Source organism: Epinephelus moara, chromosome 2, assembly GCF_006386435.1.
Source record: "Epinephelus moara isolate mb chromosome 2, YSFRI_EMoa_1.0, whole genome shotgun sequence".
NCBI lineage: Eukaryota > Metazoa > Chordata > Actinopteri > Perciformes > Serranidae > Epinephelus > Epinephelus moara.
In genome coordinates this window covers 23274587-23299664 of record NC_065507.1, presented here as the reverse complement: position 1 = coordinate 23299664, position 25078 = coordinate 23274587, and the positions used below count along the sequence as shown (strand labels likewise).

General features: G+C 41.8%; 3 protein-coding genes across 5 annotated transcripts; 1 reads left to right on the top strand and 2 right to left on the bottom strand.

Moving 5' to 3' along the window:
* The first annotated feature begins 4286 nt into the window (after positions 1-4286).
* otol1b (otolin 1b) lies at positions 4287-8699 on the top strand. The gene is made up of 5 exons (XM_050057773.1): positions 4287-4560; positions 5061-5476; positions 5563-5652; positions 6412-6483; positions 6569-8699. The coding sequence occupies exons 2-5, from the start codon at positions 5074-5076 to the stop codon at positions 7465-7467; spliced, it is 1464 nt and encodes a 487-aa protein (XP_049913730.1). The 5' UTR covers positions 4287-4560; positions 5061-5073; the 3' UTR covers positions 7468-8699.
* A 547-nt stretch (positions 8700-9246) lies between these two features.
* LOC126398440 (Fc receptor-like A) lies at positions 9247-13473 on the bottom strand. Its single transcript, XM_050057786.1, has 6 exons — positions 13402-13473; positions 13258-13293; positions 12163-12453; positions 11617-11889; positions 10096-10371; positions 9247-9955 (listed from the first exon to the last, which is right to left on the bottom strand). Exons 1-6 carry the CDS (start codon positions 13424-13426, stop codon positions 9555-9557), a joined length of 1302 nt encoding a protein of 433 aa, XP_049913743.1. The 5' UTR covers positions 13427-13473; the 3' UTR covers positions 9247-9554.
* A 2149-nt stretch (positions 13474-15622) lies between these two features.
* Positions 15623-22836, bottom strand: rabgef1l (RAB guanine nucleotide exchange factor (GEF) 1, like). 3 transcript variants are annotated; one of them, XM_050057742.1, is made up of 9 exons: positions 22690-22836; positions 21852-22048; positions 21541-21713; positions 20962-21137; positions 20203-20284; positions 19960-20092; positions 19734-19825; positions 19360-19616; positions 15623-18478 (listed from the first exon to the last, which is right to left on the bottom strand). In XM_050057742.1, exons 2-9 carry the CDS (start codon positions 22022-22024, stop codon positions 18053-18055), a joined length of 1512 nt encoding a protein of 503 aa, XP_049913699.1. In that variant the 5' UTR covers positions 22025-22048; positions 22690-22836; the 3' UTR covers positions 15623-18052. The 3 variants fall into 3 exon arrangements, with proteins under 3 accessions (XP_049913699.1, XP_049913709.1, XP_049913718.1); XM_050057752.1 differs by having other exon boundaries at positions 21852-22045; XM_050057761.1 differs by lacking the exon at positions 22690-22836 and having other exon boundaries at positions 21852-22088.
* Between the last annotated feature and the right edge of the window lie 2242 nt (positions 22837-25078).

Below are 25078 nucleotides of genomic sequence, written 5' to 3'. Positions count from 1 at the left end.
GTAGGAAATGTACAATGTGACTGCAGTGGGGCTACATTAGGGAGGTTCTGTGGTGTTGGAGGATGGTGTAAAGAAGACCCTGTTTAAAGCACTATTCCAACAAGAAATGCTGCACAAAGTCCTTTACAGTAAGGGGATTGCATGCACTGAGTGCTTCACATGAAAAAAGAATGAGCAGAAAATCCACCAACAAGGCAATTCAATATAAAAGGACATTTAAATACAATTAAAAACAAAAAATATGATGAAATAGAATACACAGGAGGCACCATTGCTCAGCAAAACCACAAAATCATAAAATCATAAAACCATGCAATGACTTCTTTTTATCCTGCCTTTTGTCCAGCAGTGAAATTCCACCAACAGGCCAGCAGTCAGTCACCTGTGCATTACGTTTACTAACCAAAGGAAGTTGCCAACATTGCACTTTCTGTTTGTAGTGCCTTCATTTTTTGCATTGCATGTAAACAGTTAATTAATGTAAGGCTGGGAAGTGTTTTACAGACCCTTCTGGTTGAAATTTCAACTCTGTTGCACCTCTGTTGGGTATGGCCCGTAGTCAGCTTTGTTGCACATGTAACCACACCTAAAAAACAGTGATCCCATAATGTACTGGCACACCCAGAGAACACTTAGGCTATACATCACTGCAGCAAGCTGAGAAGTTAAAATACTGGAGGACAAACAAACAAACAAACACGCAAAAAAGATTTTCAGCTGGCGATAGGATGCTCTTTAAAGCAATAGTTCTAGTTTCTTGCCAAGAGTTAGAAGATTGACACCACTCTCATACCTGAATATACGGCTATGGCCAGCAGCTGGTTAAAGTGGAGAAAACTAGGTTAAAGAATTAATAACAATTGTGCATTTTGCATCACAAGCAACACATTTCTTTTTCAAGAGAAAGTCAGAAAAAGAGTCATAAAACTTGTTTTCTGCAACATTCAGACACAAAAAAAAATGGCTGCCATAGCCCCGAGGGGCTGAATTTGCAGCCCCTGATATCTGGCTATCTTTTCATTACATGTAAACATCTGTGTCAAATGTGTTGCTTTTATGGCAAAAGTCTTACACTAAACTGCCCCACTATTAGCTTATATAGCATTAAGACCGGAGAGGGAAACAACTTGCTTGGCTTTGTGCAAAGGTAGCAAAATCTCCCTACCAGCTCCTCTAAAGCTCACTAATAACCACTTCCTCAACCTCTGTTGTCCCTGTGAGGATGCCAGGCAACATGTGGAGATATTAGTTAGTGAGCCTTTAAGCAGATTCTCTCTCCTTTGAACAGAACCAGGCAGGCTGTTTCCCCGTTTCTGGTGGTAAGCTAAGCTAAGCTAAGCTAACTGCTTGTTGGATCTTTATATTTCACAGACAAATATGAGAGTGGCATCAGCCTTTTCATCTCTAGCTCTTGGGAAGAAAGCTGAAAAATGTGTCCACAAATTAACTTTAAACAGGAAATATCCAGGTCAGCTCAGGTGTGAAGAAAAATACATCCACAAACATTCATTCAAAAACAACATCAAATGATATAATCATTGTCTGATGGACTTCTTCAAAACAGCTCCTCTCTTTTGGAAAAGGCAACTCTGAGCGCATTAGAAACCAATCCCCAACATCAGAGAGGTTTGTCGGGGTAAGTGTGGCGGGAGAAAGTGTTTTTGTACTCTGACTACATGAGATGTGTCTTCACTGCCAGCAGATCTCTTGCCAAAGTCATTAGCTGCTAATTCTGCAGGATCTAGATTTTCTGTGATAAGATCCCATAGAAGAAGAAAATAAAACAGTCTGCGGCCTTGTTAGTGCTGGAATATTCATACAGAGAGTGACTGTGTGGGTTACCAAACAACTCTCTGCGTTATTGTCTCACTCTCACCCTCTCTTACTCACTCTATACACATTCACTTCAGCTTCAAGATCACCTTTACATGAATAGGGTTAATGTAAGGCAATACACCTCCATCCACCCAAGTCATCTTTGGTCCTCTCTCTGCTCGGCTGCACCCGCTGAGTAAGTTAACTCCTCCTTATCCCTCGCTCTATAGTGTGTGAGGATGGAGGCTGAGGGCAGGGCCGGTGCCAGTGTTAAATGAACGGACAGGTGAGCAGCGCCTGGGTCCTCTGTGACCAGCTGGGCACTGTAAGCTGACCGCTGTTGTTGTGTGTGGTCTGAATGGAGCTGAGAGACGACGGGGTTGAGCTCGGGGCACGGAGAACCCCAGAGGAACCCCTCTCTCAGGACTCCGCTGCATTTCTCTTACACTGCATCTGTTTGTCTCTTATGGAGGGGTAAGTCAGGGACACTTCACCTGAGCTGCTGGGAAGAGGAGCATGTGAATGGAGGTGAGGAGGTAGAGAAAAGTATTAGTGAGAAGATGAAAAAAAATTGGGATAAATAAACACAATCTTCTCCTACTTAGTAGCCCTCATCCTACCATCACCCCTCTCTGTTTCCCAAATTTCATTTCCCTTCCTCCTGCTCACTCATAGCTGGACATAGATCCCTCTGAGGACGTGAGGTCTTTGACGACTGAGGCATGTCCACTGCTCAAACATTCATTCACCGGCCAGTCCAGAGTTTCGACTAGACAGCTACCAGAAAATCACTTTTCTACAAAAACCTGATGCTATCTCGTTACACCGTAAGAATGCATCATTGTCCGGCAACACAGTATGAATCATAGTTAGCAAATGTAGCTGCCAGCAGTCTCGGGGGATCATGTGCAGAAAGTCGGTTACAGTGATCAGGCAAGCATTGCAACTGCACTGATTTAAAGGAGATAAGCTGGTTCCTTTGACAAACAGCTCAGGTTTAGCAACTGTTGAGTGAGGAGATTATCAGCGCTCTTAAGGCTAAAGCTTTCTTCTGGATCTTCACCAAGTACCCGCAGATTGTAAATACTGAGCTCCCTGTGGTGTGCGCCAGTTTGCCAGTCTGGGCCGACCCTTGACTTTTTGGAGCCCTAAGCAGAAATTTGTTTGGACGGGCACCCTCAGTTTAACATGTTGCCACTTCACATGGCATTGAACAGACTTGTGCATCGTAAATATTAGTTCAAGCACACACAGACTAAACTGATACCTATGGTCAGTTATACTATTTAAATAGACTACAATAAATACAGTTCTTTGTCTATTACCCCCCAACCCTCTGAATGGTCTTCTTAATTTGACCTCAGATATGATTTATTCCAGCCCTGTGATAGTCTGGCGACCTGTCCGGGGTGCACCCTGCCTCTCGCCAAATGTCAGCTGGGATAGGCTCCAGCACCCTAGTGACCCCTAACATGAAAGTGGTTACGGACAATGAATGAATGAATATATTATATTCAACTGAAATCATGGGCTAAAGTGCTTGGCAAACACTCAAAGAATAGCTTGAGAAGATATATCCCAGTCTGTGCTGACTTTCATTCTTGTCTTGTTCATTAATTTTATTTAACTCATCATATCTGACCTCCATCGATTCTGCGTCCTCCTATGGGGACATTACATTTTGGGACTGCTACACCTTAAACTTCATTTTGCTCAACTTGGACCTGTTGTTCTAGTTTGTGGACACTTTTCTGTGCCCTCTAGTGGTAGCAAGACAACAGTACACGTATCCATGTGAAAATGAGATAGCAGTCATCTCTGACCTGTCAGTCTATAGCTGATCCTGACACAAAAGTAGACAAGGTACAGGGCATGATCACATTTTATGATTAAAACTTGTTTATTTATGCCTAACAGTGTTTGCAGTTTGATATGGCATACAAATATGACCAACTTTAGTGATAGTAACAAGCTAAAGGGCTGTTAATTAGGAACTAGTCATTTGAGCATTTTACACAGGCCAATTCGGTGTGACAACCACCACACCACCGTGCTGCCAATCTATTGTATCTTGTTCGTTGAAAAAAATCTTTTTTAGGGGGGCCCTATGGACCAGAAGGCTAAGCAACTGCTTACATCACTTAATAGGTAAGGTTTTTAAATGAATTGCTGCAGATAATGTCATCTAGGTGTACTCTCAAACGTCAACTTGCAGCACAGTGGCACTTTACATGTAAAAATTCTGGATAGAAACGGTTTGCACCTTCCTGCTGAATACTGTCCAAAGCAACACTTGGGAAAAAAGGCTGTTGTAGTGCCCCAGCCTCTGTCATAGAACCTTCTTTGGTTGGCTTTGTCCCACTGTAAGAGCCTGGATAGCAGGTTGGATGTTGGAGGAATGCCTCCCATATCGGGTGACCCATTGCCCCACGGCCTTTGCTCCTCACCTAGCTCGCAGAGAGGGAGTGCTCCTGGCGGGTGCTGTATCCCGTATCACAAAAGCACCTTTCTACACAACAGGCGTACAGAGAATGGGCCACAGCACAGTGGTTCTCGTTGGGTCAGCTCCAGCCCACCGTAGTTGGGTTTCAGACCTCCCCCTGTGCTTCCAGCACCCACCCTCATTGGTGGGAATGTTCTTTCGCCCAAGCCTGGCAGAGATATCAGAGAGATCTGGAGCTCCTGGTGCTGCCTCCAAACCACTGCTAGAGAGGATAAATGACCGTACCACTTATGCATAACTGGGTGAGTCTCATCAATTTTGCTAAATGATCCATTTTGCGCAGACAGCTGAATCTCTGAATGACGGGTCACCTGTTACAATGATTAGTTTATGTATGAAGAATAGTATGAGGGGCATACTTAACTTGATGAAGATGATGAAGATGCAGGTTTTCATTGCAGTTGAACATTGTAGCAGCTGCATTTACTGACCATAAACTCAGCTCTGAATGCTCTAACTATAGATTTTTAGTTATAATGGCACATGACTGAAAAACAGTGTAGCTCCAATCTGAAACTGACAGTGCAGGAAACGTGCAAGTGGAAATAGAGAAGCAAGGAAAAAAAATTGATGATACTATATATGATAGTAGACGAGAGGAGTGACAGCTGGACAGGGCTGATGAACTGCTAATCAGCATGTTTCTTTTAACCTGCTGTCTTTAAACCTAAAATGAATGGGAAATGAAATCAATGCAGACAAACAGAAGAGTCCTGTAGCCTATAAACTTGTCTGTTCTCAGCTCCCAGTCAACCATGAGGATTATCTCCTGTCAGTCGACCCTTGTGGCTGTAGTTGTGGTTACACTCACTGTGGTGTCCTGCGCTGAAGCTAAGACGACACAGAAGCCAAAGTACCAGTACACCAAGAAACCTGTCCCTCAGATCACCGTGCACAACCCTGTGACCACCAGCATGCCCAAGACTCTCAAGGCAGTGCCGAGTGCAAATCCTGTTGCGCCCCGTCCACTGCCCACCACAGAGAGGACCACCCATCCAAATCAAGTCTATCCACAGCACTACACAGAGAGCATGGAGCCCCCTGGTGCTGGCCCTGAGAATTACACTCTTGATTACAATGAGTGTTACTTCAACTTCTGTGAGTGCTGTCCACCTGAGAGAGGCCCCAGGGGGCCAAAGGGAGACAGAGGCCTGGAAGGTATAAGACTCACTGATTAAGTGCAATAAAGTTGTTTGTATGTTTGCTTTCAGCATTTTGAACTTTATTTATGTTTGCTCATCTAGGGCCACCAGGTGAAAGAGGCCTTACAGGAGCAGCTGGTTTACCAGGACCACCAGGAGTGAGTGGTCCTATGGGGTTAAGAGGAGACAAAGGTGAGTATAATATGGTTAAATACACATGTACAATTGATTATTACATACATATAGGGCTGGCACGATATCAGATTTTCACTACATTATTATCGTGGCCAAAAGAGTTCATGATAATGATATTACTGCAATATCTATTAAAAAAAATGAAGTTAATAATAATAAAGCTAACAGTCAAATTTATCTTTAACTTTGTTTATTGTGTGTTTTGTCTTTTTTTTTGGCAAATTAATAACACTTGATGGAGAGAGGGTCTGTAACCATAACAGTATGAGAGAGTACAAAAAGAGCAATTACACTTAATGGATAGTGAAAATCAGATGGTGTTGAGAGAGGGGAGACAAAGTGAGAATGGAAAGACAAGTGAAAATATAAGAGGTGCTGGCTTATTTACACAACTTTATCATATGTGTACTATTAACATGATATCAATATTTCATTTTTTTAATATTACAGTTATCATCAATACTGGTATATCGTGACACCCCTACATATTTCAAGACTGCAGAATGCAGCCATTATGTTTGAAGGGCATATAATGAAACAACTGGCACCTGGGCACAACACATAAAGCCCAGGGGCCATTACACAATGGTGAATCAGTATAATCAGGTTGCTTTGACATTTGAGCTTGTGTCCAGTAGATCTGTCAAATTATATATATCGTTTTCTCCTATAAGCATCATTTAAAAAAGACACATTCATATTGTTTATGTTGGATATTGTTCATTGAATACTAGCTTTGTTATGTCAATTTCTTAGGGGATAAAGGTGACAGAGGAAACAGTGGGACAGGTGGACCACCTGGACTCCCCGGAAAACCGGGACAAAAAGGTGCAAACTTGTTGAGTCGACTGCTGAATTCTTTTATTTTGTTTCCAGACTTCAACCGTTCTGACACAGTTTCCTTACCTTGCAGGTGAAGTTGGCTCAAAAGGTGAGAAAGGCGAAGTGGGGTTGCAAGGTGCCAAAGGTGATGGTGGGGTGAAAGGGGAACCTGGACAGAATGGCACCACAGGTGAGAAGGGAGAACCAGGAAAAGAGGGGCCAGCTGGACCGCCAGGAGTGGCTGTTGAGCTAGGTCCTAAAGGAGACAAAGGAGATAAGGGGGAATGTGGCTCGTTCGGGGAGAGGGGACAGAAAGGAGAGCGAGGAGATCCTGGGTCTCCTGGCATTCCAGGAGCAATGGGCATTCCAGGAATTAACGGCAAGCATGGTGCCCCTGGTCCTGTAGGCATCCGAGGGGATCAAGGACCTCCTGGACCACAAGGAGAACCAGGGATCAGAGGACCTCAGGGACCACAAGGCATAAGAGGGATGCTTGGGCCGAAAGGGGACAGAGGTTACCCTGGGATGAGAGGTGATCGCGGCTTTCGTGGATTCAAAGGAGCTAAGGGATCAGGGGTTCCCCAGAAACGCTCGGCCTTCAGTGTGGGTATCTCCCCAAGAAAGTCCTTCCCTCCCTCTGGCTTCCCAGTCCGCTTCGACAAAGTCTTCTACAACGAAGAGAACCACTTCAATCTCACTTCCAACAGCTTTACATGCGTCCACGCCGGGGTTTACGTCTTCTCCTTCCACATCACTGTACGCAATCAGCCATTGCGAGCCACACTGGTAGTGAACGGGTCACGGCGAGTAAGGACACGGGACTCTCTATATGGTCAAGACATCGACCAGGCGTCCACTCTGGTGGTGCTGCAGCTGGCGGTGGGTGATCAGGTGTGGATGGAGACGCTCAGAGACTGGAATGGGGCGTATGCCAGCAGTGAGGACGACAGCATCTTCTCTGGGTTCCTGCTCTACTCAGACAAGGGTTGATCCTCAGCTCAAAATATCCTCTTCTACTGGACTGTTCCAACTTGATCCCTAAAAAGGACAACTACTGGTGGTGCTACACTGTACTCATTACTGATAAACTGCTCCAAAGCTGTATTGCACACTAGTATGGTAATTTAAGGACAGGCAATATCAAGATCAAGTTAAATGTATTATCACCTCACTAATATCTTGTTATTTCACCTGTTATGTACCGAATAAAAAGAAAAGTCTTGTTTAGCTCTGGTATATTTTATTTACAACATTTTGATCTACACAGCTTTCATCAGGTATATGAACACACATCATAATAGTTCTTTATAGATGTGAATGATCAAGACCACAGAAATGAGGTCAAGTGGTAAGTGACACATCTTTTAGAAACACACACTTTGCTACCCAGGTAATCAAAGGTCCATGTGTAGGATTTATGGGGACATATTGGCTGAAATAGAATATAAATATGTCTTCTTGAGTGTATAATCACCTGAAAATAAGAATTGTTCAGTTTTTGTTACCTTAGAATGAGCTGTTTATATCCACATTGGGAGTGGGTCCTCATCCACTGAGCTTATCATGTTGCACCACCATGTTTCTACAGTAGCCCAGAATGGACAAACCAAACACTGGCTCTAGTTAAAGCCACTCATGTTTTTGGATTTGTGATGGCCACCGTAGTGAGCAGCCCCTATATAATGAGAGATTCAGAAAAACACTTTTTTTTAAATGTAAAACTGCTTCATTCAGTGTTTTTACCAGTTTAAATCACTAGATCTATTTGTTTTAAAGAGGAAGACACCTCTGCGGATAATTCAGCTCCCAGTAAAAACCTCCTGGATCAGAATTAAGGTGAACCACACCAGTTACCAGACAAAAACGGTGAGCATATAACTTTTAACAAGAAATTTTTAACTTGAAACTGTTTTAGTCAGTGTTTATCTGGTCCGTTTGTTTTGAAGAGGAAGAGACCTCTGCAGGTAATGCAGCTCCCACTAAAAACCTCCTGAACACTGAGCACTGAGGGAATTCTAAACAGAAGTTCCACCTGGTTGCAATCTGCAATCCTCACCACTAGATGGCACTAAATACCCCTACATCTCGCATACAGGTCACACTATGACACTATGAAAAGATTAACAAAATGACAAAGGTAAATGAGAGCTAAAGTACCAAACACCAATGATCAGTGTATGATAAAATTATAAAATTTCTAATTTATCCCGCATCAGTGTACATATATAAAATTGTTGTGAAGCTTGTGCATGCAATTGAGGAACAAGCGAGAAAGCAGTAGTTGTTTTTTTTGTTTTTTTTAATTTTATTCAAACTGTATTTTCCACCAATGCACCCATCATGCATTTGGGTGTGCAGAGGCCTTTTCTGTTTTTAAGGACCCCTGTTATCCTCTACAAGCCCTGCACAGTGTTACTAAACAATGTACTTTGCCTAAAATGTTTTTGCCCTCAGTTAAACAACGTGACTCCATGTCTCCCTCATCTGTCTCACAGAAGTTCTTAACAACCTTATTGTTTGCTCTTCCTGTCTTTCACTCCGTCATCTACTCCTGTTTATGTACACTCTCACTGATGACCCAGGCAATCAATATATGTAATTGCAAAAAAATGAGACATAAAAATGTATGTGTTAATATCACTGTGCCTGTATTATTCTTCTTACTGTAAATCCACTGTCCATGTTATTATACCAATATGTAAGCAGTACTGCTGTATCATAGGGCTGTAAAAAGGGTTCACTGAAAATAAAATCCAGTAGTACACACTGTAGGATTTATGAAATGCTTTATTTGCTTTAACCAATATAGCATTTGTTATTATTTCCAACACTACTGATCCAGTTAGTCTTGTACATGAGATCATGAAGTTGACAGCTGCTAACATGTAAAATTAATATTACATAATGAATCATTTAAAAAGTGTGCAGTGGCAGCTCAGTGGCCCTGTATGCGTGATTTATATCAGATAGTTAAAGATGTAGCAATAGTGCATTATTACTCTGATTTAGGATCATTAATTCTGCACTGGTCTGTAATGTGTGACAGCTTGTCACCAAGGGACAGTGTCTGGAGAGTCCTAAGGCATGCCACCTGAGCCCTCGGGCCAGCCACCTGAGCCCTCGGGCCAGTCACCTGATTCCGCGTCCCAGTCCTCTGTTTCATCGGGCCAGTCACCATCTCCAGACATTTCCCCAGACTCTTCGTACATGTTGACAGGAGTGGCAGTTTGGTTGAGAGGCTGGACTGTAGGTGGAATGCTTGGTGCTGGCTGTGAAGGCTTCTCTGAGGGATCTGAGGATTGGGTGCTTACTTTAGTAGACTGAATAAAAATAGGAGTTGCTGTTGATTGGGGAGGGGAGGGCCGGGCTGCTGTTGGCTCAGACGCAGGAGGCAGGGGGAGGTCTGGGGGTGAGTTTGGGGGAGCTAAAGGCAATAGGTCTCTTGGCTGAAGAGTTGGAGGCCTCATCATCTGTGGTCCTATTGGGTCAGAGACAAGTTGACCTCAGAAGTTTCGCAACTGCTGTGCAATTATTCACAGTTTTGACAGTTCAAGAAGAAGATTAGGGTTTTCACTTTTAGTCGAGGACAAACAACAGGTTACATTTACTTCAAAGTACCTGTCACTTGTGCAAAGTTCTGGGGTGTACTCCACCTGGTGACACCCAACTGAGGCACCTTGACCTTGCAGCTGTACTGGCCTGGATCCCGTTTAACCAGATCATGGTTCTCAGAGGTTGCTGTTCCCAGTCGGCTCTTATTCTTGTAGAAATAGTAGTGTATTGGAGGAGCAGGAGCACGGACGTTGTATTGGACGTGGCAGATGAGCTTCATCTTATTTACTGGAACCTGGTTATTGTCGGCAACAATCTCCAAAATTGCCTGCGACACAACCTCTGATAGAGCCACAGAAGACAAAATATTATTGACAAAACTTTACTGATATATTTGAATAGTTTAAAAATAATTTCAGGAATGTCTTCCCTGTTGTATTTAGGTGGAAATTAGGCTGAGAACAACTATGGTAAATTCTATTTATAGGAATAGTTTGATGTATTGTGAAAGGATTTTTCACTTTCGTTCTTGCTGAGAGTTAGATGACATGATTAATACAACTCTCATACTTGTACACAAAATATGAAGCGAGCAGCTGGTTATCTTAGCTTAGCATAAGGACTGGAAACAGGGGGAAACAGTCAGCCTGGCTCAGTCCAAAGGTAACAAAATCTGCCTAACAGCACCTCTAAGACTCATCAATTATATTTTGTTTGTTTAAACCACAGAAAAAACTCCAGTGCAGTTAGAGATGTGGATACACAGATTTAATATTTATTTAATCTGGACAGAGCTGGGGTGGCTGTTTCTATTCGTTGTGCTAAGCTAAACTAACTCACTGCTGGTTGTAGCCCTTTATTTAGCATTCAGTGTAGTTGTAAAACAACAATTTATGGTTTTACAGTTGGTTATGCAGTGTTTGGGACTATCTCTTGGCTGGGTGCAGCGATTTTCCGAAAAAACAAGGCTCTACAAAGTGACCCAATCACGTACGCTCGGTCAAGAAATAGTCAAAGTCTGTATAATGAAGATGGACGACATGACAGCTCCCAAGAAGTGAAGCCAAAACATCTCAATCTCCCCCTGGTGGCTGGGTGCAGTGTAGGTCATAAATCCCAACCCCTCCATGTTAGCAGATGGGATATGGGCCAAACTAAAAGATCCAAGTAAACGTCAAATTGATTTTTTCCAAAGATGGTTTCTGCCATTTTAGGTAGTTTTTATCACGTTGATGTATGTCCAAGTGTTTGTCTGGTAAGTTTGATTTTAATTAGCTGTGCGATGCCATAAAAAGGGGGTTTGACGTCATGATTGACAGCTGTGCATCAGTCAAAGTGCTCCCGATCGATGGAGCTGCTTCTGATTGGTTGGGTGGGTGGGTAGTTATTTATGCATACAGAGCCAGCTGTTTTCCTCTCACACTAAGCTTGAAACTTAAACTGGCTTTAGATACTGAATGCAGAGGTAAGAGTGGCATTGATCTAACTCTCAGCAAAAAGGTGAACAAGTGCATTTCACAAAATGTGGATCATTTCAACATGTGCAGCCACAACCAAACACAAAAGTAACCCAGTATATAGACTCACCTACGACCTGCAGTGGAGTGTCAACTGAAATTACAGAGCGTGTACGTCTCTCTGCGTCCCAGGAAGCCCTACAAGAATACATTCCTTGGTCCTCGATGGTCAGGTTGGTCAGGTTGAAATATGGGTTGATGCCATTTTGTCTCATAACTTCAAGGCCATCTTTGTACAGAATCACCTCATGAATTTGGGGTGTGCCTCGAACACGGCACGTGGCCGTTAATGTGTCTCCCTCTAAGCTGGGTTGAGGTGAGACATGCAGGATGGCATACCCTCCTGAACAAAGATAACAGAGAATTAAGTTACATCGAGATAACGTCTTGTGGTCTTATATTGATGCTCACAGTAATAAAACAGGCCAATGATGTTTGAGATGAGCAAAACAAACACACAAGGGGCACCATGCAATACTTAAGACATTCAGGGCAGCAAGAGTTTCGCAGTTCCCAATTTTCAGTGTTAACAGGAGTAGCAAAAGAGGAAGAAGGCCCTGACATGTGAATCAGTTAGATTTCTAATTAAATGGCACTATAATAAACAAAATCTTACCATCAACGTTAACCTCAAAAGGCAGACTTTGGAGGGTGTGTATGTCTCCCACCACTGTGTCCCTCACTCCTTGGCAGTAATATTTCCCACTCTCTTGAATCTTGGCTCTCCACAGAACGAAGTGCTCTCCGCGCTGTGGGAGCTGCTCAGATCCCCTGAACCACAGGTAATTCCAGGAAGACCTGTGGCCATCAGGAATGCTGCATTTCAGTCGGACACTCTCTCCAGAGAAGATCCTTGAATCCCCTGACACCATCTCCACCACAGCTCTGAACGAGGTCACAAAGTGAACTATGGAGACGAACACGTTTGGGTTTATTAGAGAGGAATACTCCAAAAGAATCTAAATCATTTGTATACCTGCACTGTATGTTTTAATTATGAATATTAATGTTCAACTTATGTACTTAAAGCACCAGTGTGTAGGATTTAGGGGGATCTATTGGCAGAAACAGAATATAATATTTATAACTATGTTTTCACAAGTGTCTGAGAACTGTTGTGTGTTGGTTAATTTAGAATGAGCCCATCATATCTACATAGGGAGCAGGAGCATTTCCAAGGAGTCTCCCATTCCTCAAGGGAATTTCTCTATCCCTTTAAGATTCTCATACTGCATTTTGCTGTTGTTTATGATGTGTGGTGTTTAATTGGGGAGACGCAGAATTGGAGAGTTGACGATTTCTGCACATGTTGTGTAACTGTTCACGAAAGCCTCACATATAAAAACACCTGTGTGACAGCTGATGTAAAACAAAGGGTCGGTTCAGGCTCTACACAGCTTAATATAGTCAATTAAGATCAGTTAAAAATGCCTTGATCGGCCTTGATACAGATCATTGAGATCAGGTCAGGACATCCCAAGTTTCTACAGTAGCCACAGTGGCCTCACATTACCTGAGGCCACCGCAGGTTCTCTAGTCTATATATTTGGAAACAAAGAGGTGAAGGAAGGGGTATTCAGTTTGTTGAAATCAGCAACCTCACTGCAAGATGCCACTAATTCATACAAACTGGTCCTTTAAAATCACATAATGCCCATGTTCAGTGGAAATATAAGGTTAACATCTAATTGGAAGAATATGTGGTACATACCATCGGGTACTACAAGCTGTGGTAGTGATGAAAGAACTGAAAAAAAAAGATAATCGAGCATTAGACAAATTAAGGTTGATAAAAAATTCTTTAAAGACAATGTTAAGTGAGTGAGATATTCCGAATGAGCTGAAGGAAACTCACCAAGGAGGAAAATGACCTTGTCCATTGTGATGGTCTCTGTTTGTGAGACTGAGGGAGATTCTTTTATTCCAAATTGGGGAGGGAAGTGAAAATGATGTTCTTTTTTCTTAACACATCACACAGGATATCCCCTTTTTCAAAAATAACCCTTTAATTTCTGACATAAGTTTATTTTTCCTCTTGAACTGCGAGCATACTTTTGTGGAAACAGACGGGGATTTCTTTGTTCAAACACAACAGAGTTCACAAGAACAAATGGGCATTATGATAGGTATTTACATAATTCACATACTAAGCATGATACACATACAGAAAAAAAAATACAATATCATGAAAAAGTTCTGTTATTCAGTTATTTCAGAAAGTGAAAACTGTATATAATCTGGACTCACACAGTCCTGAGAAGAGCTCTACTCAGCTAATTAACTATGTCAGTCTGGGTCAATACACACAACCACATCATGGTACCAGAGTCTGGAGGAAGAGCGGAGAGGCAAAGAATCCAAGTGTCTAGAGGTCCAGTGATGGTTTGGGGTGCCATGTCATCTGCTGGTGTTGGCCACTTTGTTGTTTTCAAGTCCAAAGTCAACACAGCCGTCTACCAGGAGATTTTAGAGTCCCTCACGCTTCCGTTTGCTGACAAGCTTTACGGAGGTGCTGATTTCTTTTCCAGCAGGACACCTGCCCACATTGCCAAAACTACCAGTAACTGGTGTGCTGACCATGTGGTGTTACTGTGCTTGATCGGCCAGCCAACTGGCCTGACCTGAATTCCACAGACAATCTATGGGGTATTTTCAAGAGGAAGATGAGAGACACCAGACTCAACAACGCAGAAGAGCTGAAGGCCACTATCAAAGCAAGAGCTTCCATAACACCTCAGCAGTGCCACAGACTGACGGCCTCCATATCACCTCACGTTACTGCAGTGATTCGTGCAAAAGGAGCCCAGACCAAGTCCTGAGTGCAAATGAACATAATTTTCAGATTTTTTGATTTTCATAAGCTGTAATCATTAAATTTAAACAAACAATGGCTTGAAAATGTTTCACATTATGTGTAATGGATCTAGAATATATACAAGTTTTACTTTTTTAACTGAATTAAGGGGAAAAAAGAACTTTTCCATGATACTCAAATTTTCTGAGATGCACTTGTGTCTTTAAATACATTCTTGTTAAACATTGTTAAATAATGTGCATTTTTTTTATAGTTTTAAATACTTTGTATTTGCATTTTTATGAAAACGTGACGTAACGAATCATAATTTCTCCCTGGGGATCGATCAAGTATTTCTGATTTCAGTAGCAATCATCTTTTGTTATATTGCAGTTAATGTAAATAATGTGTACTGAATTTAATTTTTACTTTATATTATTTAGGTTACTCCTTCATTTCTACCTAATCCCCTCGTCTGATGTACATCTCATCCTGGAAAGTTTAGTAAAAAACTAAGGGAAGTGAAAGTAACACACCCTTATTTTTCTGATTCTGAATTTCAGTCAAAATGTGGCTACACCCATTGACAGATATATGGGAAGGAATAATGAAACAAATCACAATACATAGTGTTAAAAAAGGACACAGTAAATGCTGATCTATCATTCTCTGATGAAGTGGAGAGCATTTTTTGGCACTGAGTAATCATCTCTGGAAATTCTACTAGTTTGGTCTTTTTTAATGTATCTGTTGTATTTTCCATATTAATGCTAAAAGTTACATTATTTTGCCTGCTGGAGAAAATGATCTTTTCTTACTTCGACAGCTAGAGGAACATGTCACTTTGGAAGATACTCACATGATTTAGTCAGACTAACTCCAACTAGGTCCTGTAATGAATTTGTTTTTAAATACATTCTTACTTTGTTTTATTCATTTTAAACAGTTCTTCATGTGTTTCCTACCTCTTCAGATAGTTTTTGTGCTGCTGTAATGTTAGAATCCCCCCGTCTGGGAATTAAAGCCCAAACATTTACTCTTGACTATATAACAAATACTGAAATTACTTTGTAAATTCACACACTGGGAAAGGGAGAAAAGGTTCATGAATCCCAGTAATGCTGTATTTTGTTAAACTTATACAATCACTATCCTTTTCATTTCTCCACTCTGATCCAGAACCGTACGGAAAGTTAAAATCTCAGTGTGTCAGCTCTTTATTTAATCCTGTCTTGCAAAATTATGAGTCATGTGCAACTACACGATGAACAGGAACTGCACATGCATTTTCAATTTTTATTAACCATCATCACACACCCACAGAGGCAAATAAACCAATACTGCCCCAATAAGTTACATTTAAATAAAAGACAGTATTGAGTTACTTTCTCCCATATGTGATACAATAACAAACCTATAAGGTTACAAAGATGATGTTTTAAACTTCATTAAAATACCTGATAAATGGCTTCTGCATACAGTGCAATATGAAGCTGTTCAAGCTATTGTTTAAGTTTGCATTAAAAGTCTGTTCTCAAACTAAAATTGGACAGCAGCTGCACACTGACTATACGTGCTGCAAATAACAATTCAAAAAAAAAGATACAAGTCTAGCAACAGAAGGAAATCTTAGCTCATGAGCAAAACAAAACTCTCCCAGACATGACTGCCAAATACAGACACACTTTAACAACACTGCTTTCACCAATTATCATTTATCCTTTCGGCTGAATAAAGCCATTACTTCCTTCATTAAATTCACTTCTCAAACAAGAGTTTTTAAAATCAAACAGAAGAAAAGTGCTTCAAAATAAATTAAACTGGTTATGCTATGATTCTTCAGCACTAGTAGAATAACCGACCATAGGAGTGTTTTTTTATGACTTGTTTACAGCAAACAGCATCATCTTTGACTTCTTCTTACCTATTTAATCCAACAGTTCTGACAGGCCGAACCCCCCCCCCCCCAAAAAAAAACAAACAAAAAAATCACCTAAAACCTTTTATGGGACATGCTTACAACACCCTCTTGCGAAATAAATGAAAATTTTACTATTGAATCATTAGAATTCATGTAACATGTCTTCAAGCAATGTTCTTTAACAAGAGTACTACTGTAAATATTACAGGATTAATGTCTCCTATTGCATCCAAAAGAATTGATACCTGCCACTCTATAGAAAAATAAAATCACTTCTGTACACCCAGCTTACGACTGGAGTTGAGAGGTCTGGCATGATAACATGACTACGATATCCACACACACGCAGCTGGAGGACTCTATGATTCACCGACATTAATGGAACATGTCCATGCAACACACGCTCGCACTCTCAACCGCATGCACAACTGTCACACACACGCACGTCTCTTTCTCTCCGGATATTTCTCTGCAGAAACACACAATAAACACAGCATGAATCACGAGCATGAGCTGGAGGGTTGTCTCAGTGAGGGGAAGTTAGGTTTCGCATCATTCAGATTTCACCATTTCCTCTGCCAAAAACATATTTGACTGAAAAATTCCTGTAAAGTTGTTGGAGGTTACTTGGGCAGTGTGGCTCTGTGTGTCCACTTGAGCCTCCACTTGTCAGTTTACACCTGGAGACATCTAAGGCTGGGTATCAGCACTCAACCTCTTTAAGGTATCGACTGAAATAACCCAGTACCAAGTAGTATCAAAACGTCTCCAGTCACGATACCTGCATTTCACCCTTTTTGTACCCAGATCTAGAGAAAAAGACTATTTCACTGTGAGAGTTCTTCAATTTAATTTGACGTGAGATTGGCCCACTACCACAGCAGCTACAAGGTATTCACTCTGTGGTGTGGTGAAGTCAAGCTCAGTGTAGTTCAGTGTGCCGAGATGTCATTAAAACATTTTAAACAGGTACTGAATGAAGCAGGGAAAAAAGGTATCAAATGAAGTACTCTATTTGTTACTTTGAGCGTGCTGGTATTGGTATTGGTATAATTTTTTTTTAAATGATACCCAACCTTAGAGACATCACAACACAAAAACAACGTCTGGTTTTGTCTGAAAAGCTGTGAATGACAGAAACATGTTTCAAATTCACATCCAAACCATTTATCCCGTCTGCTCAAACGTAACTGCAATAACAACAATGAAGACGCACTGAGGTACTGAAGATGTCATTGTGGGTGTGTTCGGGAAGAGCTTGGAGTGGAGTCAGTCTGCTTCTTTGCATTTAAAGGAGCAGAAGTTGAGGTGGTTTGGGGATTCTCATCAGGATGTCTCCTGGACGCCACTCTGTGGAAGGTTTCCCTGCACGTCTCGCTTTGAGGAAGCAGAATGTAATAGACCAGTGTGTGCTTGAAGCAGGGCGTTACCACAGGTACTGCACCAAATCCTTTGCAACCAGGACAAAGCTTGGAGGCTCGGAGTGTATTTGGCATCCAGGAAATTCTGGGAAATACTTATTTGCTTTTAGTTACCTTCGGACAGAGCTAGACTACCTGTTTCGCCTTTCTTCTACGCTAAGTGGTTATATCTCCTCATCTAACTCTCTGTTACTGTTCAGTGTAGTTGCAGGGCCTCTTGGACTTGGATGGATGGAATGGAGATGAATGGGATCCATATCAGATAGCTGCTGTATGTGCATACAGACAGCAACATTTAACAGCAGGGAAAAGGGGGAGGGTGGAGTAAAGCATCTAGAGGATTTTTTTTTTTTGAGTCGAGCTCTTCACATCAACCAGCAAACACTTGTGGCTGCAGTGGTGGAGGCAGGTGCTCATTCTCAACGTTATCAGAGTCTATTGCTGATGCAGAAGTTGTCCCGCTAGCTGAGGGTGCAGGAGGGTTTTGTGTCTCTGGTGGAAAGCTCTCCAGGACGCTCTGCACCTTCTGCTCCACCTCGTCCGTCCAGTCGATGAGGTCGCTCTCCAGCTGGCGAGCCTTCTCCATGACCCGCTCCTGCCTTTCCCCGAGCCCTGTTAGCAGATCCAACCGTTTGTGGACCTGACTGAGAGCCGCGCCGCCTGGAGAACAGGAGGAAGCTTCGCTGGATGGTGGCCAGTGGGGGGACGCCTGACCAGACATGTAGAGCTCAAACTCCTCAGAGCTTAAATTCAGAGACTGGCCATCCAGCTTCTCAATGAAGGCCACCGCACAGCACTGGGGAGAGGAGATGTGGAGAGTCATTAAAAGAAAATCTCACCTATGGATGCCATCAATCTGTGGCATCCCAACCACTTGCCCTAGCAGGATGTCCCATGTTCACTCAGATTGAAAACTTTTTAGAGCTTTTAATGCCAACTAAACTGGTGACCATGACCAAAATAAAAGCAGTTGTTAACCACTCGAAGACAGACTACACAAGGAGAAAAGCAGCACACAAAGCTGCAATATATTTAAGACTTAAATGAATTTAAATGTAAAACCCTAGAGAGGCAACCTGGAATATGGTGCTGCCAGTGGAACAGCATACATCAAGACCACTTTTAGTCTTATGTGTTCTAGGGATGTTAATACTTTCCCACTGATTTTGACATTCAGTGAATTCCAGAAGGTAATTTTTGACAAACGGTTGACGTAGTAGTCAGCGTTAACTTCTTTTTCTCAATCTGTCTTTTCCCACTTTGCTACCAGAGTGAACAACACCACAGTGAAGCAAGAGGTTTTTCAAAATAAAGCCATGTTACACGTCTTATAGCGGCATTGCATCATGATTTATTGAGACTGCTGTCTGACTTGTAACTCAGCTGCTTCTAACATAAATCTCTAGATGAGCTGGACTGATACAAAAATCTGACATCTGGTTTTTGTTATTTATACTCATTTTTGAGTTTGTGGTGCTGCATTGAATTATGCACAGGGGTGTTTCTGTCATTTAGCCTATCCGCATTGACAAAAATGTAATGGACAAAATAATAGAAACACCTGTCTGTATAATACCACACAATTTGGCAGCACTTCTACAAAAAATTCAGAAACATGGAGACTAGCTGACATACTCAACAAACCACTTAAATGCAAGCATGTACTCATTTCCTCACCAGATTAGTGAAGTAGTAACCATCCTCTCCAGTCATCAGTCTGCTGGGGTTGCTGTAGCGGGTGATATACTGGATGTTCGACTGCAGTCTCGGAGGGTTCGCTTTCAGCACGATGTAGATGAGTGTGGGAAGGAAGTCATCTGCAGATGCTGCCTCTTTCTTGCTGATTTTGATGGCGTTGAAGATGTGCTTGCTGCAACGAGTGATGCACGCTAGCTTCTCCTTGGGCACACACTTTGAATCCATTTCAATCACATCTGAAATGATGCAGAGATAGGAGAGGGTGACAAACGAATTCTGGATCTATACAGCTAATAAAACACGGTGATGTCCAACCATGGCCTTTCCTTAAAAATAAGCCTAACAATACTTACCTGTGATGGCTTTGACTACACTGTCCGACACCTCAGCAATCTCCTCATCTACGGGAACACACAGCATCTCAATGGTGACCCAATGCAAGGCTCTGTAACAGAAAACAGTAACGATTTAGGTTCTTGTCTCTGCAATTGCGTTTCCTTGTGCTCAGAGGGAATGCAGAGAAATCAGTGATTAGTCATGTAGCAAATTTAAGCATTACTACAACTTTTGTTTGCTGACCTGATTCTCTTCTGAATGGCCAGATCTTTCTTCTCATCATCTGTGGTCTCAGGACAGAACACTTCTTTGTAGAGACGAGTCATCATGTACTTCTCTACTTCATCCATAACACTCTCTACGTGATCTGATGAACCTAGACACACAAAAGCACAAACATCAAAGATATACAAAGCAACAGCATTACACGCTGTATAATGTTAGTGACATTCACTGTTTAGAGTCTTCTTGAGAGTTAAGCAGTACCTTTAAACTGGGTGTGGAGACGGTCTGAGAGGTTCTGGTAGAAGTCCTGCACACACTCTGACAGCTCATCAGCACCCATGTCCTGAGCAAAGAATGGAAATGAACAATTCAGATCAGACTGAATTGAATTTCAGTTTCAAAACAAGCTAGAGGGTACAGATATTAAAATCAAGCCCAAATATAAAAGAGTAATATGTTGTGCATAATTTTGATATTGATATTTTGAAATGTTTAACAAACTGACTTTCTACAAACATCTGTAATGACTGAAGGGGCATATTTCCCCATTATGTATTTAAAAACACCTGTTTTCACTTTGTGACTTCTAGCATCTCACAGGGAAACATGCAAGGTTTCACAAGATGCAGAGGAATTGTTTAAGGAATTTTACAATGTCATGCAAAAAATAATACAATCAGCATTTGTGTTGAAGCAATTGAAGCTCCATTTATTCAGCAGCTGCAACGTTAATTTGGAGAAGTGTTAAGTTATAAATCAGGAACAGAAGTAATGGGACAGTATCAAAGATACAAACTGGTGGACAGTGGTGCAATCGCAATAACCTGAAAATCAGGACTGCTAACAGTGCTGTATGACTTTGAGTGAAAACACAATCTTATACTAAAAATAAATGTAAGTATCTTGTTCACAGGTTGTTCACATTTGCAAACTATTCATTCATAGGAATTAAATATTTCTGTCAAGCTATTTACACCCACAAACACACAAAACACTGATGAGTAATCCACTTTAGCTCACCCGCTTATATACCATGCTCTCAGTGAAGGCCCTGCACTGTTTGAAGATCTCCCTGCCTGACTTCAGAGGCTTGAGGAAATCAATGAACTCTCGCGTTGCATGGTCACTGTCCACAGAGGAATGCCGGCTTGTAGAGGAGCTCGGGCTTGGGCTGGAGTGAGCATCGAAATGAGCATCTGGGGGGAAGCCATTTAATTTTAGTTTAACCAAAGCTGCAAAAACAAAAACAGAGGCTTTCTAGAAGCCCTACGTGCTGCGAGTAATATCTTATTTTCACCAGACAGTGTGTGTAGGTTATCAAGCAATGAATTCTAAGGAAGGGTTGACCAGAAACCACAAACAGATTATTGAGCTAAAATTGTGGTGACCTCAGTCTGGTTTTGTTTCTTAAATGTTTTTCCAGTAAAACACGTACTCAGAACCAGTTCCGCAAAACTGCAGGCAGTATTTTTTTTGGCATTTCTGCTTTGTTTTCAAGGAGAGAGAGAAAGACAAGAAAGGCATAGGGCAGAGAGGGGATGACATACATTAAAGGGGCTGGGAGGTTTAATAAATGACAGTACGTGTAACAGTATGTACCTTTTTTCGGTGGTGTTTTTGTGGAAGGAATAAAAAACTTTGTGACTGTGTTGACTTTGCTGGACTTCTCCTTAGTTTTTCTTTCCTCAAACCGGCTGAAGGGTGTGATGGTATGTTGTGATTGGGCTTTCTGATGTCTGCTTGCATAAGCTTCCTCTTCCTCTCTCTGCAGCCTGGGGTGGAGAAGACAGTACAGCTGTAATCATTGAAGGTTGGACACACGGACACGAGAACGAGCCAACAAAATGAAGAGGTAAAGGAGAGAAAGAGACAGTATTTGTATTTTGGGACTACACAGGGCACAGGCAAACCTTTCAGCAAGTGCCCAGTCTTCTTGGATCTGCTTTTGCTTTTCTCGTTGATTTTCCTCCCGCCAGCACTTTGAGCACAGGCCCTGCCAGCCAGTGTTGCCATAAAAACCACATCCTTTTTTGCAAAGCAGCTCTGATTGGTCCAGATGGATCCCACGCCGCTGGCTCATCATCCTTCACCAAAGTTAGACAGACTGCTGGGGGCACCAGAAGACAGGAAACTTCAACAACCAAAACAGTGAGTACAACCAACAATGGTGCTTTGTTTTATGATCAAACAGACAGGCCTCGCTGCACATTAATCCATTCAAGATTGCAGAACAACTTTGTACAGCAGTGACTCTTCCGTCGGCTGAGCTTATATCCAAATCTCACCACAGGTCGTTAAATAGACCCGGCCAGTTAGTCTTGACACTACAGTTGTTTATCGTAACAAATTCCACAGTGTTTAAGTTAATCAAGGCCCTGACGACTCTAACTGCGTGTCTGATGAATGTCTTCAGCTCTGACCTATCTACTTGTTAGCATTCGCTAATAGCTAAGTTAGCAGCTATTCTCTCAGGACTGAACAGAGCAAAACTCTAACACAATATCCTCACAAAACAGCCATGTCTCATACAGATATATCACTCTGGAAGGTGACTATTTGCGGTTACAAATAACCGGAATGTTCACACGCCAAAAGTTTAACAAAAAAACGCTAAATCAACACGCTAAACCACAGTTAGCTGCCAGTGTTTACCTAAGCTAATTACAGAGCTAACCTAGCTAGCTAAGCTAACAAGCCAAATTAACGTTATGCTAGCGAAGACGCTGCGTGAATTTTGTGTCAACATACAGTCTCATTCGCAGTGTCAAAAAGCTATCGGGTAACGTTATCGTCTCTGTAGCTCCAGTCTACTGTTGGTGGATGTTTACATTAGCCCAGCGGCTAGCTTCGTCCCACAGCCATTTTGTCTGTCAGTTGTTTCTTCTTCGCTGATTTTTTTTTTTTTAGTACGCAACAAATCAGGTTATACGGATCATCGCCCTCTAGCGTTGCCATATTGCAATAGCCCATATTTTATTCCTCTTAGATCGTCAAGAAATAGCATTAACTCTCTGATAATAAAATGAATTACCCTGCTTTAATAAAAAGACAAGTCTATATGCAATTCTATAACATAATATAATAAAAACAACCCTTTGAAAAGCACTATTTTAGATCCCCAATTTTGGTTAACTGACCCTTTAAATGTGTTTTGCTGGTTTGTCCAGCAAGAATGCTTGATGTCAGGCTGTAATGCTCATTGTAAAGAAAAACAAACTGTGAGATATATAAAAGATGAGGTACAAAGTTTGATATGTCCTTTAAAACCCAGAATTTTTTAAGAAGGCCTAAGTGTAATGAAGTTCCAATGCTCCTACCTTTTTGCCGTACTAATATTGGATGTCACATAATCAATATTGAGGAATTCAGTCAAAAAATATCATTTGAAATTATTTTGCCAACATTTCTCATTGTTGACTCCTTCCCATGATAAGTCATCTCGAGTGGCCACAACTTGAATCATGCAATAGACCTTTTTCACAGCTTATCATAGAAGAAAAGCACATTGTATTAGTCCTTGTAAGTCATGACTGCAAGACGAGCATGCACAGGACTACAACCCTGAAACTGAAGCGGCTAAATGGGACTCATGGAATGGAATTATTAATTTTGTTATGTACACCTGTGCTTTTCCTAAAGTCTGTGATAAAGGCCTGTTCTTTATCCTAAAATCCCTCCCGGATGACCTTCATATTGTGAGAAAGATCTACCTATAGGCAACATAGACAGCTGCTATAGGTGAATTTAAAAGGTCAGATATACACTCACAGCCCACTTTATTAGGTACACCTTGTTAGTCCCGGGTTGGACCCCCTTTTACCTTCAGAACTGCCTTAATTCTTGGTGGCATAGATTCAACAGGGTGCTGGAAACATTCCTCAGAGATTTTGGTCCATATTGACATGATAGCATCACACAGTTGCTGCAGAGTTTTGTCGGCTGCACATTCATGATGCGAATCTCCCGTTCTACCACATCCCAAAGGTGCTCTATTGGATTGAGATCTGGTGACTGTGGAGGCCATTGGAGTACAGTGAACTCATTGTCATGTTCAAAAAACCAGTTTGAGATGATTTGAGTTTTGTGACATGGTGCGTTATCCTGCTGGAAGTAGCCATCAGAAGATGGGTACACTGTGGTCATAGAGGGATGGACACGGTCAGCAACAATACTCAGGTAGGCTGTGGTGTTTAAACCATGCTCAGTTGGTACTAAGGGGCCCAAAGTGTGACAAGAAAACATCCCCACACCATTACACCACCAGCAGCCTGAACCGTTGATACAAGGCGGGATGGATCCATGCTTTTAGGTTTTTAATGCCAAATTCTGACCCTACCATCGTCAGAGCAGAAATCGAGACTCATCAGACCAGACAACATTTTTCCAATCTTCTATTGTCCAGTTTTGGTGAGCCTGTGTGAACTGTAGCCTCAGTTTCCTGTTGTTAGCTGACAGGAGTGTGTAGTGTAATATTTACTATAGTGTTCGTACTGTACCTTTAAACTGACCTTTAAAAGATACGTGTTGAAGCAATATAATCTGTGCAACTGACAAATTACACACTGGTTTAATATTTCATGTATTCTTATGACACACACACACTCATTGAGCACTTAAGCACTGTGGTGGAGAAGCACCTAGGACTCACTGTGAATCAGTTCTAAAAATAGCATGAGGATGGGTTCAGAAAACACTAGTGGAAAGTTAGGGGAATTGCAGTTTGTCCTGATATGACCCTAGAGGGGGAAGGAGTAAAAAAGTGCTGAGTCAGCTGAAATGTGACACCGATATGGTGGGAAGGACTAAAACTCAGCAGAAATGTGACACCTTTATGATCAGCGCCCAGTGGAAAAGTTTAAGGAAAAGAGATGACTCAGCAGAAATTCTACGATAAAAGAGCGAGCGCAAACAAAGAAATTTCAGTCTTGCTCCGGAGCTTGGCTCATTGAGTTGTGATGTGTTTGTTGCCTGCGAGCACATTAAACTCAGTTGCATCTGATTCTACGTGTCTCCAGTGATTTTTTGACCTCTGAGTATTTGAGTTTTTGATATCTAATGGAAGACAAAGAAAGTCTGTTTGAGAAGAGAAGAGCGAGGTCGCGAGCTTTCTGGCACGGCTCGGGACCTTGACTTTTTT

Excerpts from the sequence above, each read along its gene's own strand:
- otol1b (XM_050057773.1), top strand. The coding sequence starts at position 5,074 with ATGAGGATTATCTCCTGTCAGTCGACCCTTGTGGCTGTAGTTGTGGTT. Across the intron at positions 5,477-5,562 it reads GGGAGACAGAGGCCTGGAAG|GGCCACCAGGTGAAAGAGGC; the intron begins GTATAAGACTCA and ends TTGCTCATCTAG. Across the intron at positions 6,484-6,568 it reads CGGAAAACCGGGACAAAAAG|GTGAAGTTGGCTCAAAAGGT; the intron begins GTGCAAACTTGT and ends CTTACCTTGCAG.
- LOC126398440 (XM_050057786.1), bottom strand. The coding sequence starts at position 13,426 with ATGGACAAGGTCATTTTCCTCCTTG. Across the intron at positions 12,454-13,257 it reads ACAGCTTGTAGTACCCGATG|TTCACTTTGTGACCTCGTTC; the intron begins GTATGTACCACA and ends TCGTCTCCATAG. Across the intron at positions 11,890-12,162 it reads TTTTGAGGTTAACGTTGATG|GAGGGTATGCCATCCTGCAT; the intron begins GTAAGATTTTGT and ends ATCTTTGTTCAG.
- rabgef1l (XM_050057742.1), bottom strand. The coding sequence starts at position 22,024 with ATGATGAGCCAGCGGCGTGGGATCCATCTGGACCAATCAGAGCTGCTT. Across the intron at positions 21,714-21,851 it reads GACTGGGCACTTGCTGAAAG|GCTGCAGAGAGAGGAAGAGG; the intron begins GTTTGCCTGTGC and ends TCTCCACCCCAG. Across the intron at positions 20,093-20,202 it reads TCTCCACACCCAGTTTAAAG|GTTCATCAGATCACGTAGAG; the intron begins GTACTGCTTAAC and ends TTGTGTGTCTAG.